A 22,306-nucleotide genomic window follows, 5' to 3' on the forward strand; every position below is an offset into this window, starting at 1 on the left:
ATTAATTCCCCTGCGTCTAGCCCTCTCTGCAATGCTAAAGCAACATATAAAGCAAGTCTAGATTTCCTCAGGTTCAGGTTCTGAATCTCCCTTCTCACTTTGGGCTCCTTTTCAGTTCAAAAGACTTTGTTTCTGCCAATATTATATATTTACAGAGACTAAGCGTTAGTCTAGCCGACTAGATTAGGTGCCTGACTCTCGAGAGTATGGGCTCGAATCCCGGACTGGAATCTTCCTAACAAAAGTACAAGAATCTGTACTTTACTGAGAAAGTGTAATCACATTACATGCGTTACATTTGACCATTTTCTAAATGGCATTGTACTTGGAGAACCGGGTCAGTATGCACTCACCTTCCGTACAAACAAAACAGAGTATTTTGAAATTAAGAATCAGGATGTTATCATGTTTACAGTAGGTGTTGTACGTTAAATTTATCCGTATCTCGTGAAATTCATTGAATGAAATACGTGTAAGAATCAAACTTTCAAATTGTGTCACCAATGTTTCGCAAATGCTCTCTGATAAACACGGCAACTTTAAATCTAAAACCCCAGGTCAATCAATTGTTTTATCGTGTGTATGCGAAAAATGGCGACTTACGACAACACATACCAGCGTTGCCTACCCGCCGCTTATCAAGCAAACCGACGGCGTTCTCGATAACACTATCTCGCGTGAGTCAACAAAATTCAAAATGGCGGGCCAGCAGACAAATCTCATACTCCATGGACTGGGAACGTTGTTGATCGCGACCGCGACGGTTACCTTAATGGTATCTCTGTTCACAGACAGTTGGATACAGTCGCCGGTAAAGGGATCTGGGTTCCAGAAGGCCGGGCTGTGGAAGATCTGTCTGGTCGACTATGTCATACACAGAAATGACCAAAGCCAGGAAGGCTTATATGGGTGTTATAGTTTTGCCGACCCAATTTTCTATGATATTCAGGATTGGCTACACCCAGGTGAGTAAAATTGCATATTTCATAATGTAAATTATTTGAACCCATTTTGCATTAATCAGTAAAATATTTTGCAGTAAACACACTAATATCGATATTTTTTGTAGTTCTGACCAACGTCAGATATCTTAAGTCGTAGTTCCGGTAATCTCACCACTAAAACTGTTTTTACCTTTTATCGTGATGGTACTGGTTATAAAGTCTTCTTTATGATTTGATTTGGTCTTCCGAGCCAAATTAACCCCGTTACAATTTCTTTTATGGTTTGTAATTTTCAGCTGTATATCTAAAGCATAATTATAAACCTTTCTTTTCTGAACTAGTTATTTCGAACCATTGTTGAACCGTTGCCATCACCCTCACTTAGTGTTGTGGACAGTGTTCATAACTGACCTGGCTTGTTTACTTAATGGATAGTCAGGACATAGCGGTTTAGATCGTGTGTTGACTTGAATACACCAATTCATTATTGTGTATATAATGCTGTTATGTGTGATAGTTGCGGTCATAGTCGATAACATTCATTAGGGGATGATCTGCCTGCTCAGAGTGTACTTAACCCGGAAGTGTTTTGAGAGATATCAAAGCATTCATAGATCTCGCAGGATACAAATAAACAATATTCACTATATTCCCTGACAGAGTATGATCGACTTAAAACTGTCTTGTCCAATGATCACAGAATCTAATTGAACGGTGTTTATGTTATATGTCTGAGGTTTGCTATGTGGTAAGGCTACATAAACGTGAACCTACATATCTTCAGAATGCAGCGGGACATTTTCATAGTTTGAATTTTAAAAAAACCCTCTCATATTCCATTCATGTTTGTAAACATTATGTTATTTCATTTACATATTACATATGTTACTGTTTCCGTGCTGTATATTGGTGAATATAACTTTTGTCTATACTTTGTTTGACGACTGTTTCAAGTCAAGAGCGTGTGTCTTTGTTTCAGCATGGCTGAAGGCAGTAAAGGCCCTGTTAGTGGCGGCTCTGTTCTTCAATGTCTTCAACCTGTTCATCTCGGCCTTCTTCCTGATGTCATGGAGGGCATATCTCCTCATCCCGGTCACCGTCCTGGGCAGCTTATCATGTAAGTTCTACCATTCTGGCACATCTCCTTATCAGGTACATTCCACCATTCTGGCAAATCTCCTTACCAGGTAAGTTCCACCATTCTGGCAAATCTCTTTATCAGGTAAGTTCTACCATTCTGGCACATCTCCTTACCAGGTAAGTTCCAACATTCTGGCAAATCTCCTTACCAGGTACGTTCCAACATTCTCACACATCTCCTTACCAGGTAAGTTCCACCATTCTGGCAAATCTCTTTATCAGGTAAGTTCTACCATTCTGGCAAATCTCCTTACCAGGTAAGTTCCAACATTCTCACACATCTCCTTACCAGGTTAGTTCCACCATTCTGGCAAATCTCCCTATCTTGTAAGTTCCACCATTCTGGCAAATCTCCTTATTAGGTAAGTTCCACCATTCTGGCAAATCTCCTTACCAGGTAAGTTCCACCATTCTGGCAAATCTCCTTACCAGGTAAGTTCCACCATTCTGGCAAATCTCCTTATTATGTAAGTTCCACTAACAATCGCTTTTTACAGTTATTTTTGCACAAGGAGGGGTTCACTTCATGATCACGAACAAACACAAGAACGTTTGGTTGGCTTGAGTAACAGATGATAGGTGTTTACACTTACATCATCATCATCATCATCATTATCGTCACCATCATCATCAGTAAAACCTATTAATGAAGGCCTATCACAGAATGGTGCTCTTGTATGATGTATTTGTATGATCATCAAAGAAACTATTAGATGTATAATTATCCATAAAAGCCTACCACAGGATGAGTTAGTAATAGCTATTATGCTGTACACCAACATGATCATCAAAGAAACTATTAGATGTATAATTATCCATAAAAGCCTACCACAGGATGAGTTAGTAATAACTATTATGCTGTACACCAACATGATCATCAAAGAAACTATTAGATGTATAACTATCCATAAACGCCTACCACAGGATGAGTTAGTAATAGCTATTATGCTGTACACCAACATGATCATCAAGGAAACTATTAGATGTATAATTATCCATAAAAGCCTACCACAGGATGAGTTAGTAATAGCTATTATGCTGTACACCAACATGATCATTAAAGAAACTATTAGATGTATAATTATCCATAAAAGCCTACCACAGGATGAGTTAGTAATAGCTATTATGGTGTACACCAACATGATCATCAAAGAAACTATTAGATGTATAATTATCCATAAACGCCTACCACAGGATGAGTTAGTAATAGCTATTATGGTGTACACCAACATGATCATCAAAGAAACTATTAGATTTATAACTATCCATAAACGATAAACGCCTACCACAGGATGAGTTAGTAATAGCTATTATGCTGTACACCAACATGATCATCAAAGAAACTATTAGATGTATAACTTTCACTAAACGCCTACCACAGGATGAGTTAGTAATAGCTATTATGCTGTACACCAAAATGATCATCAAAGAAACTATTAGATGTATAACTATCCATAAACGCCTACCACAGGATGAGTTAGTAATAGCTATTATGGTGTACACCAACATGATCATCAAAGAAACTATTAGATGTATAACTTTCTATAAAAGCCTACCACAGGATGAGTTAGTAATAGCTATTATGCTGTACACCAACATATTATGCTGATATAACATAAAAGCCACCACAGGATGAGTCAGTAAAGCTATTATGAAAACATGATCATCAAAGAAACTATTAGATGTATAACTATCCATAAAAGCCTACCACAGGATGAGTTAGTAATAGCTATTATGGTGTACACCAACATGATCATCAAAGAAACTATTAGATGTATAACTTTCCATAAAAGCCTACCACAGGATGAGTTAGTAATAGCTATTATGCTGTACACCAACATGATCATCAAAGAAACTTTTAGATGTATAATTATCCATAAAAGCCTACCACAGGATGAGTTAGTAATAGCTATTATGCTGTACACCAACATGATCATCAAAGAAACTTTTAGAAGTATAACTTTCCATAAAAGCCTACCACAGGATGAGTTAGTAATAGCTATTATGCTGTACACCAACATGATCATCAAAGAAACTATTAGATGTATAATTATCCATAAAAGCCTACCACAGGGTGAGTTAGTAATAGCTATTATGCAAGTACACCAACATGATCATGAAAGAAATGATGAGCATTAAAGCTTTTGATGAAAGAATATCGAGTAAGTTCATAATAGTTGTGATTTTGTTATAGCTACGTTGTGTTTTGAACTAGGATACACAATCGTTGATAAAACCAGAGACCATATAATAGATTATAATAGATTATAATATTATATGGTCTCTGATAAAACGGACATGTATAAAACCAACTATGAGCATGCTTCCCCTCCCCGACAAGCAAAACGTGCGTTTTTTAATCAGTACAACCCAAGTCATTCATAATACCAGGGATACTCTACAACCTTATAGAGTCTCCCTGATAATACCTTTGACAAAACATGATACTCAGACAGCTCTGAAATGTTTCAAAAAGGATTATTTTGTTCTTGAAAGCTTTCAATGCCATTCGAATATTACGATTTCAAGCGGGAAGCCAATCAAAGACCGTGGTTGAATCTTTATGTGGTGTCTATTTCAGATGTCTTCATATCGTGTGGAACGACCCTCTACAGATTCAGCTCGAACGACCCCTACTGGCTTCCGCTTCCTGATTCCAACCAATTAGACTGGTCCTACTATTTGAGCGTGGCCACTATATTCATCACGGTTGCTGGATCCAGCATCCATGTGATACAGGCCCTGTTGCTGTGTTGTAGCAGGGAAAGGTCAATGAGGAAATCCTAATCAGTGTGCTAACAATACCAACAAGAGGAACCGGTGTTGTCTACAGATAGTCAGGGCTCAGTGCCCACTTGCTCAAAGCGATCATAGGGCTATAACTCCCGTTAGTCCACGTTAGAGTATGGCAGTTACCATCGTCGTAGCGCTAAGATTGCTGTGTGCATCTTATGATCGTAATTTAACATAGACTTACGACTGTCGTAGCGCTACGATCGCTTGGAGGAACGGGGCCAGGGCCTAGATTTTCAGAGCTAAGACAGTCGTAAGTTAATGTTATTGTATGGCACTTACGACTATCTTAGCGCTAAGAGAGCTTCGAAAATCTAGGCCCTGATTCACTAAGCGATCGTAGCTCAATGAGTGTTAATATATGGCAGGTATGATCACTTCAGCGCTACAATAACTTTGTGGACCTGAACCAAGGGGCCCGTTTCACAAAGCGACTGTCGTAAGTCTATGTTAAAATATGGGAGATACGATCCCCATAGCTCTAAGGTCGCTTTGTATAACGACACCCATGACATTAGTGGAGATCATTAATACCTGGAACCTCGTACAGTCATCCTTAACATATCACGACAGGAGTTATCCTGTTTTTGCTGAATAATTATGTGTCATCGAAATACTATTAATATAAAAGGGAAAAGGTCCAGAAAACCTCTTAGTGAATAACAGTACAACAGAACGCTGCTTGCCGTAGAACTGTCCCCAAACGTCGTCCTCAATGTCGAACACTGGAAGTCGTAACTGTAGATGCAGAAAAGTGAAGGTCGTCACCATTGGTGCGCATAGTCACTGCAGGTGCTAAGCGGACACGTTCGTATTATGCTAGTTACATGTTTTTCCCAGCGTGTATTTGATACCTCTAATGCGACATGATGCGCTTGGCACAAACATCACCGTCTGTTCAATCGCAGACTGATTCAGTTACAAACATACTTTCTCGTGTCAAGTCGTGATTTCGGATATATTGCCTGTATGAATGTAGTCCTGAACATAGTATATGATATACAGCACGGTCACATGCCACGTGCCGTGTACGGGGTTCAAGGGTAAACCACATAATTACAAAGATATTAAGAGGTACGACCAATTGAATACATTGTATATATAATTTTGATAGCAACAAATAAACCCATTTAAATTGAAAGGAGTCCCAGTCAGATGTGAAATTCAGAACCTGGGGGAATCTAGACTTGCTTGATTTGGGATTTAGCATTGCAGAGAGGGCAAGGCGGTGGGGAAAATAATGTGGTTCAGGGACTGTGAGACAGTTTACCAATTGACCCTAAGAGCTTGTTCTGTTTACAATCAACCACGTCGAATGAAGCAAGCCTTTCATTCCTCTAATTTTAGACAGATTCTATGCATGCGATTTGGAGATCTGTGTTCCCTTTTTATCAGACTTGTCATTGCTCCTCTTTGCATCGCACGCAGTTTCATCTATAACATGTTCACTGCAATCTGTTGACAAGTGGGAATAAACAAAGGATTCTATGAATATTGATACTTCTTACACTCCACTGAAATAATCAAAGTATATACTTATTGATATCATTTGAAATTCAACAACCTCAACTTTCACTCAGTGTATTGACAATTTCCATATCGTTTATCATTGAGAATTTTCCCATCGACCATATTTTCGCTTTATCGATATTGTAGTCAACAATACCCTTGGAATCCAGTGGGTTGCTGAATGTATTCAAATCAATTAGTGTTCAAATCAAATCGTCAAAACGGACCCCACAGTATATCACAATGAAATCATCGGTTCTTTCAAAGACTGACTGACTGACTCAGTTTAGTTTTACGTCGCTTTTAGCAATATTCCAGCAATATCACGGCGGGGGACAACAGAAATGGGCTTAACACATTGTGCCCATGTGGGGAATCGAACCCGGGTCTTCGGCGTGACGAGCCAACGCTTTAACCACTAGGCTACCCCAACGCCCCTCTTTCAAAGAAAACGTCAGGTTGTATATTGAATTGATATACAGTGTCATTATGACGGCAAGTGGTTACATAGATACCGTTATCCCCGATAATTCTAGGGATTCAGGGATATTTACATTCTTTAAAAGAGAAATGGTAAGTGCATAAGTGTAAAAGTTTTGTAATAGTTTGATATGTGTGGCAATTTTACGTTCATCAAGGGTGAGGGGTGACTGGTTTCGTCGCGCCCATATATAGTCTAAATATTTCTCACCATGTGATCGTCGTTTGATCATAGTGTTTTAAATCAGAACATGTGATTGTTTGGTATTTGTTTTGAGACTTACTAAAATGTTATTGTATTAAGAACACTGGTTCTTTTTTAAATTACTTTATGTAAAACTAACATATTTTGACAAGTTCGACCTGTATCACCAACGAGTGCCTTGTAATGTGAAAATATGTTTGTAGAGGTAAAACTGAGAAAAGTAGTGTATACAGCCGGGTTATCATAAAGTAATGCCCCACAACTTGTTCGTTGTATCGTCACATGGTATTCAGTGTGACGATCTATTACAAATGCTTAAGTTAAGTTTCATGACATGTGTTCATCATCTCTGTGTTCATACTTTGAACACAAATGTCAAGATTTGTCAATAGTTTCCATTGATTTTAAGATTTATTTTAAACATAGATCAACAATAGATCGCATAAGACAAGGACTGGCAAGGCTGGAGCCTAGACATGGTGATCCATAAGTGAGAGTGTCGTATTATCGATAACATCAACTGAAAGGTTCTCAAAGTTTATTCGAAAAAAAGATAATTTATAAAATTAAATTGTATACGAATGTTTTAGCTTATTTTCCTATATCATCTGTTTTTACAATATTTACACTTTGATATGTATATATAGTGCCGTATGTGTCGCAGTTGTTATGTGTCTAAAATCAGAACATATATTGTGTTCACTATGGAGACAGACTGAGAGTTACAAAATGTCTTCTCACTTTGTTTTCGTATTCTATCGTTATTTGGTGCGAGGAAATCGACTAGCACTTGGCATGTGTTGTTCTGTGTAAGTCGATGATATTTGTGTGTTGGTTCTTGCTAAGAATGACCATAAATAGTGTTGTGGTAGAAACGTTGTTGGTTTTAGTTACTATATGTTAAAATGAGAACTAAACTTGAGACAAGTTTTAAACATGCAAATTGTATCACTATGAAAATGTGATGATCGCGATGAGAAAATAAGTTTCTGAAAGCAGGTGAGTGGATATAGTTCTATGTCGCTTTTAGCAATATTCCAGCAATATCACGGCGGGGACACCAGAAATGGGCTTCACACATTTTACTCATGTGGGGAATCGAACCCTGCTCTCCGGGGTGATAAGCAAACGCATTAACCACTAGGCTTCCCCGTCGCCCATCTGGAAGCACGAGATAACATTAAAACCATCTGCTGACATGAACATCTAGTTGATTGTTGTTTAACATTCTGATCAAATTTCATTTGTAAATATAACACTATCATCAGTCAATAAATAAATTTGTCTAGAATTATCGTCTTGTGCAAGTTTGTTTTCAGCATCGTTATCTGTGGACTACATTTAGGTCAAGCAATATCGCATCTCCATGTTGGCTACCATTGTCAGTTGTATCTGAGTGACTAGGTTTCACTACATCCATGATGATGTGGAATGTTGAAATCGTGGTTTACATATTTCCAATCACACGAGTGAGTAAATTTAGTTTTACACCGCTTTTAGCAATATCCCAGCAATATCACGGCGGGGGGACACCAGAAATCAGCTTCACACCTTGTACCCATGTGGGGAATCGAACCCGGGTCTTTCACCTGACGAGCGAACGCTTTAACCACTAGGCTACCCTACCCCCTTCCTGGCTGGATAAATTGTCACAGTACTCTGAACTAGAACTCTATCGGTCAATAAAAGCTAATGTTTTCTTTGAAAGCTATTTATCCAAAATAACTGTTAAAGTGTATCGATTGGCAATGTCTTCCATGAGATGTTCCGGTCATAGCCTAATGATAGAGAAAGGGTGACTGTGTCCTCTGTATTATTCCAACAAGTGAGTCAGAATATCATTTCTCTGTGGAATGCCCTTTTACGGAGATCTCAGGAAAAGCCTGTTACCAAAATATTTGTATAATTGTCCAACATTACACAAGTTCCATGCTGTACTCTCCACTGTAGTCGGGAAACATATATCCCTTGCATTAAAGAAAAGACACAAATTTCTTGCACTAAACATCAGGCCCTGAAGAATGTGACATATTCATTTTAATGTTGAATGTTCGACTGGCGCTCCCATCAGAAAAGCTATGTTATGTATAGAGCCTTATTGTATAAGGTGGCCCCATAACCGAATAATATCGTTCACTAGGCTACCCTACTGCCCCGAATGTGGCACCCACTACCAGTTAATCCTGAATCGACCAAGGGTGGCAACTCTGACAAGAACATGCGTATGTGTTGGTCTCGTATCGTTCTGAAAGGTACAATTGACTGTGTTCGACATTGTACCTCTATAAATGAGAGCACGGATGTCATCTGTCGGTAATAAAATACTGTTCATTGTCTTGTCAGCATTTTTCAGCTTTTAGTGACACTCGCTTCAAGAAATGATTGTATCCCAACATGAAAAACAAAACAAATAATGATCCAGTTAATATTTTATTGTAAAGGATTTTCATCTTACAAAAATAGGTATGATTACAGAAATAACGAAATGATATATACATCGACAGGGTAATGGGTGAAGCACGATAGGGTAGGCATGCAGATCAGTATCTTGAAATGCTCCTTGAATTTTCAGGGAAGAAATGGTCCTTTTAAACTTCAAAGTGGCATTATCTGTTAGGCCATAATCACCATTTTTCCATAGTAATATAACATACAAAGGGCACAAGACGTATGTTCACAAATTATTCACAAAGATCATTATGTACTATTTACAAAGTTCCTGGAAATTATTTTGAGATACAATGGTTAATGAGGAAAGAGTTACTTTGCCTAATCTTCTGAACTGAAGACCTTATCAAACGTACTTGTGTGAAAAAGTAAAACTAATCTTCAGAACATCCAAACAATATTTTATTGTGAAACAATTTTTCTTGTTTATGAAAGCTGAATATTGCAACGTCTGTGACATTGAATTAGAAAACTGAAGCATTGAGGTAAGGGGCAGATGGATTATGCTGATGGACACCAGGGGGCTCTGGCTGTTTCAGGCCAGGCTTCCTCCATTCTCGGAATCTTAGTCGTTAACCGATCAATAGGTCAGTCACTAGGTAGTAGCGATGACACTCATCCATAACGTTAGTCTTTTTATCTCAGATTAAAGAGAGCCTTACAGAATAACTAGAAACAATGCTATAATCAATGTTACACAATTGCAGTTAAGCTATTTGTAACTAAAACTAAAAAATTACAATTTCTTGGAATGGTATGTACAATGATACATTTTCTATTCTGCGATGAATGATGAGATATTATACAATGTTACAAAATGATCCACATATATATGGAAAAGCGTCCTAACCAAAACGTAAATCCAAAAATCATAAAAATTCCTCCTCCTAAACAATGTACTCAAAACCTTATAATCTTATTACTGTAATGACATAATTTCATATTTCTTATGGATATTGCCTGTAGTATCCACACGTCTGCTGCCTTGGCAGATGTTGGGAAGCTTAGGTACATAACTGTGTACAGGGCCTTGTTAGAATTGCTTCCCTCTGTTAATACAATTATATTCTAACTGACCCTACTCCTGCTTACAAAATGAAATATCCGTCAGACTGGGAGCTTCACTTTATGTCCTGAGTGTCAGCCATTTCTACAGAGTAGACACTGTGCTCAGATACTTGACATAAACACTACATAAAAATGCGACTGACCTCACTCTTGAAAAAGATTTGCCTGAGTGAGATTAATATTTCTGCATCCAAATATTTATGATCTAAATTGTCCATAAACGGATCTATGAATATGCAAACATGATATATATTCAAAACCTGCACATTCACTGATATGATTTGTTGAAATGAGCTGCCTTTATGGGTAATATGATTTCAAAGGCCCTGATATCAGATCAAGAACAATCAAAATATAGAAAACGACTGATTATTCCATTTCTATCTCAGTCCTTGATTTCACTGAAAACAGACAACTGTACAAGAGTGTGGATTAGCTTATTGGTCACACTCAAAACAACAGACTACAATGACATGGTGTGAGGGTATTGTTACATATATCTGCTTCAACAGTCAACGTCTGCTCAGGCAGTTCCTGTCATCTGCTCCTGCACTCTGTGTCGTCTGCTTCTTTAGTATCTAGTTGCAGGCTTGGACGTGAGAGACATGTTCTGTCTTCGGGCCTTGTTGTTTTCTTCCTGGTTCAGTCTCATCCACTCGACCAGCAGACACATTCCAGCAAACAGGGCGAAAAACGCAGACAGGACGGCAAAACCAAATGACCAGGAAAGGTAGTTTGAATCCGGGTGAGGCAGCCACTGGCGATCAGTATCCGCCTTGATACCGAACAGGATGACACTGATACCAATAAAGGTACCTGAAAGAGGCCAAGAGTATAATTATATATTCCTGCAGTAACACAACAAAAGAGATAACTTCTTATTCTTGTTCATGTTTCACTGCCTGTTATACAGACCTCGATCAGAGGACTTATTATGTTACTTCTTATACATTAGCACAAGTGAATAAGAATATTAATGTAGGTTGGTTGCTGTTTAACCCCACTCTGCAATATTCCAGCTATATGGCAGCTGTCTGTATATAATCAAGTCAGGACCATTCAGTAATGAACAGCATGAGCATCAATCTACACAGTTGGGATACAACTGACATGTGCCAACCAAGTCAGCGAGTCTGGCCACCCTCACCCATGACAAGCATGGGTTACTGAAACAAATAAATCTATCCCAGATCTTCATGGGTAATTAATAGAAGTACCTCATTTTTATCAAATACCTACCACTAAAAGTAGCACCTGGTTTTTGTGGCTTTATTTGAGGTATGTGACAGACACATTAAAGGGCACATATACTGCAGATGTTTAAGTGGGGACATTATACGTTGCTCACTGGTCTCAAGGGGGACATGGGCTGATGTACCCTCGATGATTGTTTATGTACCCTGAACCCATGGGCCCCGAGGGACCAGTGAACAACGCATTTATCTTGCCGAACACCTAAATGGTAATTTTGAAATGTTTGAAGCACGGGTATCGGATCATAGTATGGACGACAAGAAAAACAAATTTAGAGTTGTCTCCCTTCCATTGATTTGCATTCGCAAAACATTGGTTATTTCTGTACATCATATGTTATTCAATGTTATTCGAGATAAAGAATTACTGCTACGAAGTACCAAATGAGTTCGGAGGTCCCAGCGGGGTACATAGAAAATGTTACTTGCTTGTAAGCAGGGTACATTGAAAATAATATAAGAGCGCTCAACCTATCAGGAAACGACATTTATGTGTGAGGCAAGATAATCCTGACTGTGGGTGAGTGAGTGAGTGAGAGTAACTCATCATCAGTGAAATAGTTCATTCTGTATACTCTACAAGTATTGATGGCCATGAGAAGTGTATGGTTTCCTTGCTCCAATACGGCAATGGGGGTTATGTCTTGGTTTTCTAACTGCCACCAAGCACTGATTCAAACCTGTTCAACACTGAAGCAAAATACCCACCTGCTGTGAAGTTGAAGATGAAGCTGAACATGACATATCGTTTCTCCTTGTTTGCCGGGCAGCACTTGACGAAGTACATGATGACAAAGACAAGGCACACCATCATAATCATCAGCGTCAGCACCATCAGCACTTGGATGGCAAGGAGCCATGCTGAAACAGAGGCAAGTAGGTAAATACTGGCATCTACTTACAAAACAACGAATGCTTCATATGAATACAAACATGCTGACACATAGAAATCACTAAAATGACTGCAGCCAAATTATAAGTAAGGAAGTTAAGGAATTTCAACATGACAAGCACATCCTCTCGTTTCACTCAAAGGGGATACATCATGTTCTTCCAATATCTGGGCTCAGCTCCCAAACAGACTGCTGCATGATAGTTGTTACACTAGGAGTGATTTGTTGTGAGTCACAGTCTAGGGCTGTGTTAAAAGCTTTCTCAGGGTTACACAAGTCCAAACTCTCAAACTTAATTCAGATCAAGCATCAAGGTTGCATTGTGGAGAAACTGATTCTTAGGACACTTTCAATTAATAGGTTGTGCTACCTTTGCACAAAGGTAACTACAAGGACTCAACTTTTCAAAAGGTTGGTTGGTTTGTTGTTAAACGCTGCACTCAGCAATATTCCAGCTATATAGCGGTGGTCAGTAAATAATTGAGTCTGGACCAGACAATTGGGATACGATGATTTGTGTCAACCAAGTCAGCGAGCCTGACCACCCGACCCAGTTTGTCGCCTCTTATTACAAGTATGGTTTGCTGAAGACACATTCTAACACGGTTCTTCACGGGTGACTAAAACATAAGGCATGATCTGAGAGGCTTTTAACGATTCAGAGTATTGTATTAGGACATCTGACAAAGGTAAGTCAGGCTCAAACACTTTATACAGATAATTTGCAGGTTTTAGGGTCAGCTTATCTACTCAAATCTCAGCCGTTCCAGTTACACACACACAGTGACAAGCCTGTACATAAATATGTATAACCCAGTCTTGAATCGTAAACATATGCATGGAAACGTTTGTATACAGATTACACAATTGCGATCTAAGCAATTGGGATGTGATGATGTGTGTCAACCAAGTCAGCAATCCTGACCACCCGATCCTGTTAGTCGCCTCATCCAACACGCATGGGTTACTGGAGACCAATTCTAATTCGGATCTTCACAGGTCTTTTCAAAAAGGTTTCCAGGTCACCATTCCAAGAGTAACATAAACATCTGAACTACCTACTTAAAATTCTTAAAATAAGATTCCATAAACCTTCTCTTTCTTTCATGTTCATGTCACCATGGTCCAGTGTCACATTACCAACAGACCGCAGATTGAGTCAGAAACTGATGTCATCTTGACATACTTGTACATGCTAAATTTCCACATAAACTTAAAAAATTACTGCAAAATGAGACAGGCTGGAAAACAGAAGGTGAACCTCTGAGTGAGAATGTTACAACACTTTTAGCAGTATTCCAGCAATATCACAGGACACCAGAAAAGGGCTTCACACATTGTCCTCACGCAGGGAATCATACACCTTAATTGTGATAAGTGCCTTCCATAACTATTAGGCTACCCCACCGCCCCTGTGAACGTCTGAGAGTGAATGAGTGACTTACTTTGTTTTAATGCAACAGTTAAATCATGGCGTGTCTGCATAACGTTGAGGAAAGCTCCACATTACGTAACATACAAGTAGTGCTAACAAGCCAATAAGCCAACTCCGGGTGATCATAGGTTTATGGTGTGCTCGAGGGAAACAAAGTCTGCAGTGCTTTTGACAGCTTCGTAACACACGAATTCAAATCTTCTGAGAGTGAGTGAGTGAGTTTAGTTCTACACCGCTTTTAGATATATTCCAGCAGCATTAGGACGGGGGACACCTGAAATGGGCTTCACACATTTTACCATTGTGGGGAATCGAACCCCGGTTTTCAACGTGAAGAGCAAACACTTTAACCACTAGGCTATGCCACCACCCCAAATCTTCTGAGAAAGCACATTTGTTCGCAATTTGAGAATTGCATTGGTACTTCTGTAAAGGTAATTTGTTATGCTTCACTGAACTTTCATGCAAATGCATAGCTTGTAACTTCTGATGATCTTTGCTTTCATTTGTTGATTGGTCTTGAACTTTTGCCTAACATTCAAGTTTCAAATCCACTTAGCTTAATCACAATTCACTGTTTTCAAAGTTTTCAAATTAAATTTATCATTGGAAAATCAGCATTTTAAGTAACGTTTTACTTACTCTTGGTTGGCAGGATTTAAAAACACTGTTTTTGATTATATTAAATCACATTTCAATTTCTATAGACTTCGGGTTCATACATTGTCTGTTTTCTGTACAAAAAATAAGTCTGACCCAGAGAGAATGCTGTGAATTCAATCTTTAGGTGTTAAATGGTATAGTTACAGCCGGCCCCTACTGTATTTGCTTGCAAGTTTTAAATGCAACAAATTGCATTCCCAACACAACAAAAATGCCTGATCTGTCCTATCTAAGTAAAATGTCTGGTTTCTTGTCAGGATCCACTTCTGGTCTAGATGTGCTTTATAACAAGCCAAGAGGCTCTTGTTTGTTTATCTTAAGTCTAAACACGTGACATGAAAGTGTCTAATGTTCTTATCTAAACAACCCAGATAAATTAACAGATGGAGGCATCCACTTCCCATTTGACATTTATCACCGACATGTAAAATAGCAGGGGTGGGGGTGGGGTGGGGCACTTTCTGCTGGTCCTCCTTACCATTGCAAGGCTGATTGCAGTAATTACTAGTACAGGATCTATGTTGAAACGTCGCCTATACAGAATAAGAAGTTTTATATCCATAAAATTGTCCTCATTCTTCATCTCAGCTTCTAGAATGCCAATCAAAGAGGTAGTACAGTAATTATTATACAATACCGGAGAAATGGACGATATTTGTTAAATATATACGAACAACATCCACAAAATGTTTTGAAAACGTGTAAAAACACAAATTCAAAACGTTTCTGTAAACATCAGTTTTTCTCCAGTTTTACAACAGATATGGCGCATGCATATGTTTTAACTAAATCTGCAATAATAATTAGTTTTTACCTGGATTTTCGTCTAAACAAAACATAGGCTTCTTTATCCTAAAACCGGAAATGGTCTTCATTATGCGATCGATATTCTGAATACAACTCAGGTGCACAGCATTTTTTGAAACTGACGCGCGGTACATCCAAATACATATCCCTTATCCCATTTACAACATATCGTCTAGTAGCTCTTCAATATCGACTTGAATCCTCTGAGTTCTTCCGTCGAGACACGAACTGTCAGTGTCGCCATTTTGTTTATAGACATGACCCTGCATCGGCTAGCACCAGGTGTGATCAAGCAGGTGTAATGAGAAAGGTGGAGAAACAAACAAACGAAAAATACAATGTCATCAGCATGAAACACTTACCAGGATTTAGAAATTCGTATATACTTCTGTATTCGAACGACAGTAAACTGTGACAACCATTGTATCGTTTCCCGAGACTGTCTTTTTCATTGACATAGTTGTTGAAACACGCCTCCCATATCCCCAACTTTCCGAAACCCGTCCTTCTTTCCTGTAACGATTCTAACCAGTTCGGGGTACACATAGAAATGATCAAAAACAGAAGTCCCAGGCTTGTCAGTATTAATCCAATAATCGCTATTTTCGTCCGGCCTCGCGACGCCATCTTGATTAGTTCAAACCTGATGGCGACAATCTACCTGGGCGAAACCACTGCTGTTCGGGGGCGCTCAGGTGGGGCAGGTATGACTCAGCGGCCATGTCGACATTACTAATGCGACTCCACGGCTGTAAACTGGATATGGCGAACGTTTTATTACATGTACACATATTGACCTGAAATTATACCGGAATAAATCCAGATAAACGTATGTTCGCTAAATACTCGCCCCTAACAGCCATTTCCTAAGTATTTGTTATTCCATGACGTAAACTTTCACAACTGACAATAAAAAGTGAAATCGACATGGAAAATTAAAGTTTCGTGGCTGCTATACCTCGCCTTCCAATTATTCTTTGTAATTTATATACATTGTCTTCACCTACAGTAGTGAGTGAGTGAGTGAGTTTAGTTTAATGTCGCAGTCAGCAATATTCAAGCTATACAGGGGGCGGTCTGTAAATAATCGAGACTGGACCAGACAATCAACACCATGAGCATCGATCTAGGCAACTGGGATCACTTACAGTACATATTAGCTTTATTTCCACGTACGTGATTCATAACCTGACATGCGAACACACGTGCGGGGACTCAATGTGAATGCACTTCCACAAGACTAATTGTTTTAATCAGGGCATGTTGGAAATGAGCGAGCTTATACCGATCATAGCGATATCACTACGGGAACACCAGATATGGGCCTCACACATTAAATATGCATGGGGAGTCGAACGTTTTGAAAGGGTTTTGATTGTGTCTAATGACAGTTGCTTGTATTTGTATATAACTTTCACTGTAAACCAGCGAATACAAGTATTGTTTTCCCCCGAAGTGAATACATTTAATACAAGTTACCTGAGTGTGAGTCTGTTGTTTAACGGCGCCCTGATCAATATTCGATCTGGACCAGACACACCAGTGACTTATGTTGCGGGCGACGATCCCTGTGGTCCGGTTAAAACCACCTATCGAGTCTGACCACCCAACCGACATGAGTGAGTGAGTGAGCGAGTGTATAGTTTGACGCCGCACTCAGCAATATTCCAGCTATATGGCGGCGGTCTGTAAATAATCGAGTCTGGACCAGACAATCCAGTGATCAACAGCATGAGCATCGATCTGCGCAATTGGGAACCGATGACATGCGTCAACCAAGTCGGCGAGCCTGACCACCCGATCCCGTTAGTCGCCTCTTACGACAAGCATGGGTTACTGAAGGTTCATTCTAACCCGGACCTTCACGGGTACGAACCGACATGATCGCCTCTTACGACCTACTCTGACCAAGGTGCCGCTGTACAAACAACATTAGCGCTGCGATGATCGTCTATGCTTAAGTATGGTAGTTAAGCACCTGAGCGCTGAGATCCCTTTGTAACACGACAGCCAAGAATCCCATACGCCGCGTTTGATATGAGTATGTAAGGATTTACGCCGCTTGGCGCAAGTATTCCAGCAAAATCACCGCGAGGGACACCAGAAGTGGGCTTCACATATTGTACCCATGTGGGAAATCGAACTCGGGTCCTCGGCGTGATTAGCGGACATTTGCGAAAAGTGCACATCTCTGGTAGTTTTAGTGAGTTTAGTTTTACGCCGCACTCAGCCATATTCCAGCCATATGGCGGGAGATTTCTAGTAGAAATTATAGCTACCTATTCATTACTATATGCTAAATATACGAAAGTACTACATTTTCTAAAATACACGTTATGGTGTATGGGAAGGAGAGAGTGGCAAGGGAATGAACATTCCAGCGTTAAACTGTTCCATGGGTTATTGTTCACTACCCTACATGGACACGGGTGGGGGGTAGCCTAGTGGAGATCGTCACGTGGGAGACCCAGGTTCCATGGCTCACATGTGTACCACGAGTGAAACACCTTCCTAGTGTCCCCCACCCTGACGTTGCTTGTATTTTGCGTAAAACCAAACCCACTCTCCGGATAAAATCCCTTTATACCAAAATCATAAATACGTCCTGTCATGGCGTAGACTACTAACTGTGTGGACATCTCGGGATCAGCCGTTATACAAGTATGATACAGATGGACAACATCAATAACAAAAGAACTTCATGATTGTGATTGCATATTTGTCCCCGACGAAACCAAGAGAAAATCACGAGTCGCAAACAGCCGGCTTCCTTAACTGTTACATTAAGTTGGTTTGCAACACTTTATTATGAGCAGTTTTCAGTTCGCGCACACGTAATGTCATAAATACAAATGTGTATGTCTGTGAACAGACCAGCAAGGCTCAGCATTGTAAACAGCATTCCACGTTATGCAAGAGCTGATGTGAGTGCGAGCCATCACGTCAGGTGTGTTTGTCAGTGGGAACACCTGGACGTCACCACGGAATGCTCCCCGTGTTTACAGTGGGAAGTTTACATGCACACATGTGAATGGCAAACGGCGAAGATGTCACAAACAATTATGCTATGTTCACAAACTGCTTAGGAAAGACGGATAGTGTTAGCTATTCTTTGCGCTTCAAAATCGTTTACTTTTACTGATACCATAAACCCTCAGTTTGCAGTTAGTTAAATTATGATGATATTTTGACATTATAGCTAAAATACATGGAATTATCATGAAACGGCCCTCCCATTATCAGAAATTTGCGGGCCGCTGCAAATGATATTGGACCGCTCAACCTTAACGACGGGCCAATATCAGTTCTGTCATAGTGGGTGCGTGGGACATTGGCTTTGGACTGGCAGATATTCTGGGTCAAACAAGTCAAAGCAACCCGAATTCCCGCTTAAAATAGCGGTAATATTGGCTTTGTTGCTGGTGCTAACCTTAACAATTGCACTATTATCGTTGTTGTTTGATCAAAACCGAACACTGAGATAGTTTGACATGTTGCAGGTTATGGTCTTGTCAAAGGCCAAGGTCGAATATCGTCACTTTCTGTTGTGATGTCACTTGAACTGTTCGATGACGTAATTGCATTCGGGCAGTCAACCCCGTCAGAAGTTGGTTTTGAGTAAACTTACAGTCAAAATCCTTCATTGTTTCCTTTTTCTTTTCAACACAAATTCCATGTATTTTAGCAATAATAACGGTAATGCTATTTTTAAGGGCATTATCATTTGCAGAAGTCCTCGGTCTTTTTCAACTGCAGTTAATGGAAGACCTCGGGCTTCTGCAAATGATAACGCCCTGAAAATTAGCATTACTCTTATAATAGCAACCCTATGTTGTGAATATAAGCATTTCGATTTTGGGTTGGACTAAGCACATCTGTCTATGACCGTGCAAGCGACCAAAAGGCACAATAACTTGCAAGTGTTACTAAAGAAACGTCAGCCACACTTCCTACTAAGTTCTACTGACTGACTGAGGTTTGGTTTTACGCCGCTTTTAGTAATATTCCAGCAATATCACGGCGGGGGACACCAGAAATGGGTTTGACACATTGTACCCATGTGGGGACTTGAACCTGGGTCTTCGGCGTGACAAGCCAACGCTTTAACCACTAGGCTACCCCACCATCCCACTAAGTTCTACATCCATACCTAGTGCATGCTGTGGCATGTTTCATTCCACTTTTATCGTAGTGCCAGCTGCCATAGTGCTAGCTGTACCTTTTTTAACCAGAGGCATGACAATACAGTGTTTCTGTAATAAATTGGCAGATGAAAACAATGCCTCAAACACTAGAAATTTCAAGGACTTCCATGTATTCACAGAAACTGTTAAAATATAGCTTAGAATATTTCAAATGATTATCTAGGTTCCTTGGGACCGAACAAGCGTTTGTTGCACCAGGCGTTTGTCTTCATGAGAATCTGCTTCTGTTTCTGTCGAAGACCCAAAAGAACCTTCATCACCCATTTGGAAATTTACACGACATTCCAGGGACTCTTGGCGCCAGCACTCCTTTTTTGGTCTGAATGTGGTGATTCTGAGTGATGATAATTGCCCCGTACATCTTGCTGGTCACCCTGTGGGAATTCTTGGAGAGGATAATTGCCCTGTACACCTTGCTGGTCATCCTGTGGGGATTTTGAGTGATGATAACTGCCCTGTACATGTTGCTGGTCTCCCTGTGGGAATCCCGAGTGATGATAATTGCCCTGTACATGTTGCTGGTCTCCCTGTGGGGATTCTTTGAGACAATAGGTGCGACTTACATCTTGATGCAGAGCTAAATGAGCATTGAATTGGATCACTTTTTGTCATTGTGCACCCACCTACCACGACCACATGGATCATTGGATCATGCTATGAACCTCAAGTGTGTCTGGCAGGCCAGGGTAGAGTACAACATCATGTCAAAATAAAACAACATTCACACACCTACCAAATTCATATTTAACATAGTTGTGGGAACAGATAAATAACAACAAAAACCTAAACTGCCAACTTATAGCAATCTCACTTGGGGTATGCTTTGATCAGAAATAATTATGATCATGTAGTACCTTCTTATTTGTTATGGCAGGTTTCACTATTTTCAGTAGGAGCAACTCATATAATGTAAATACACATATTATGTGACTGTGTGTGTGTGTGTGGATGGGTGGGTGGTTGTAATAATGCCTGCCAAACAGATCACTTACCATGGTACTAGGAGCATGGCTACCTTTGGACGTTTAAGGGTCATCAGGACAACATTTGCTAAATTAGTAAATAGTAACCCGAAAGTGTCTGATAGTAAAGGGTGAGTGAGTTTTACACCGCTTTTAGCAATATTTCAGCAATATCACAGCAGGGGACACCAGAAATGGGCTTCACACATTGTACCAACGTGGGGAATCGAACCCAGGTCTTCAGTGTGATGAGCGGATGCTTTAACCACTAGACTACCCCACCCACCCTGGAGTGACATGGTTCCTGCTTGAGTTAATGTAGAAATGCTGTGACGAAGTGAACAGATTTTTCAACAGGGCCCTTATTCTCGAAACGTTCGTAGCCCTAAGAATTCTTACCTTTGATCGTAGCCAATGTGTTAAGAATGGGCTTAAGAAGTTCGTAGGGCTACGAACGTTTCGAGAATAGCTAGCTAGACCTAAAGTACTAACACTCACTGATCTCTAAAGTGGTTTCACAAAAGTGAAATCAGAGGCTGATCCCCTTTGTGGGTCTACGGGGTATTCGAGACTCAGTGGGGTATTCGAGACGCAACGATTCTTATATTATACGTTTAAGATAACAAGAATCAGAAATTTAACTTCAGATTGCACCCGTTACTTTATGGTCTTGAGACTTGTGTCAAGAGGTATTCGTGTTTTAGGGGTGAGCACTGAAAATCAGGTACCACTGAAGCAGCGGAGGAGGGATAGGCACCCTCAATATATAGCATATGGCATTTTAGAAATAACTTCAATAAACAAGTAAACTTGTACACACGGGTGCTCTATCCCCTACTTCCGGTTCGCCATGTTATTTTCACCTGTTCCACACCTGACAATAACAAACACCTGAAATTAACCTCACAGCGTTACATAGATAGGGATACTTACGTGGGTTCAACCAGGACCACACTGGGCGATATTCAAAAGAGAATATCCACCAGCAACCGTCGTATGTCTTGCCGAGATAGTCCTTGTAATAGCTCCACTGTTTGAAACATACTTCCCACAGGCCCATTTTGACAAACTGGCGTTCGGTGTATTTGTTATAATGCTCGATCCAGTTTGGGCTGGAGAAGCCGACCATGAAACAGACAAACGTGATGACTGTGAATATCAGCCCGAAAAGCGACACCAAGGATTTCACCCTGTGTGTCGCTGATATCTTCGCCTTCTCGTCGTCCGCCATTTTGTTTGACGCTTGGTAGGAATTTCAAAGCGGTGACACTATAATCAAGGTGAGGGGAAGAGTCGATCACCGGCAAAAGGGATGTCAGGTTAAAGGTGTGTAACTTTCTTCTGACCAATGGCGACGGGACAGTCCATGTGTGGTGGGGCGAGAGGATGTTCGCCTGTTGAAAACGAAAACTATTCCAATATCAAAATCGTTTATCAAATTTCACGGCTATACTTTCAAATCATGATTAAGAATACATTGTATTTTTAATGCCGAATGTAA

At 40.0% G+C, this 22,306-nt stretch overlaps 2 protein-coding genes across 3 annotated transcripts; one reads left to right on the plus strand and one right to left on the minus strand.

Moving 5' to 3' along the window:
* Positions 1–687: 687 nt before the first annotated feature.
* LOC124291059 lies at positions 688–8,362 on the plus strand. Its single transcript, XM_046727961.1, has 3 exons — positions 688–965; positions 1,924–2,061; positions 4,666–8,362. Exons 1-3 carry the CDS (start codon positions 698–700, stop codon positions 4,869–4,871), a joined length of 612 nt encoding a protein of 203 aa, XP_046583917.1. The 5' UTR covers positions 688–697; the 3' UTR covers positions 4,872–8,362.
* A 1,126-nt stretch (positions 8,363–9,488) lies between these two features.
* On the minus strand, positions 9,489–22,071 carry LOC124291041. Of its 2 annotated transcripts, none has more exons than XM_046727941.1 (3): positions 21,739–22,071; positions 12,549–12,701; positions 9,489–11,403 (listed from the first exon to the last, which is right to left on the minus strand). In XM_046727941.1, exons 1-3 carry the CDS (start codon positions 22,034–22,036, stop codon positions 11,159–11,161), a joined length of 696 nt encoding a protein of 231 aa, XP_046583897.1. In that variant the 5' UTR covers positions 22,037–22,071; the 3' UTR covers positions 9,489–11,158. The 2 variants fall into 2 exon arrangements, with proteins under 2 accessions (XP_046583897.1, XP_046583898.1); XM_046727942.1 differs by lacking the exon at positions 21,739–22,071 and adding an exon at positions 16,001–16,298.
* Positions 22,072–22,306: the final 235 nt, after the last annotated feature.

Source organism: Haliotis rubra, unplaced genomic scaffold, assembly GCF_003918875.1.
Source record: "Haliotis rubra isolate DU_JTF1 unplaced genomic scaffold, ASM391887v1 Scf48, whole genome shotgun sequence".
Taxonomy (NCBI): domain Eukaryota; kingdom Metazoa; phylum Mollusca; class Gastropoda; order Lepetellida; family Haliotidae; genus Haliotis; species Haliotis rubra.

Excerpts from the sequence above, each read along its gene's own strand:
- LOC124291041 (XM_046727941.1), bottom strand. The coding sequence starts at position 22,036 with ATGGCGGACGACGAGAAGGCGAAGATATCAGCGACACACAGGGTGAAA. Across the intron at positions 12,702-21,738 it reads GTGGTCCTGGTTGAACCCAC|CATGGCTCCTTGCCATCCAA; the intron begins GTAAGTATCCCT and ends CCTCTGTTTCAG. Across the intron at positions 11,404-12,548 it reads CATCTTCAACTTCACAGCAG|GTACCTTTATTGGTATCAGT; the intron begins GTGGGTATTTTG and ends GGCCTCTTTCAG.
- LOC124291059 (XM_046727961.1), top strand. The coding sequence starts at position 698 with ATGGCGGGCCAGCAGACAAATCTCATACTCCATGGACTGGGAACGTTG. Across the intron at positions 966-1,923 it reads TCAGGATTGGCTACACCCAG|CATGGCTGAAGGCAGTAAAG; the intron begins GTGAGTAAAATT and ends TCTTTGTTTCAG. Across the intron at positions 2,062-4,665 it reads CGTCCTGGGCAGCTTATCAT|ATGTCTTCATATCGTGTGGA; the intron begins GTAAGTTCTACC and ends TGTCTATTTCAG.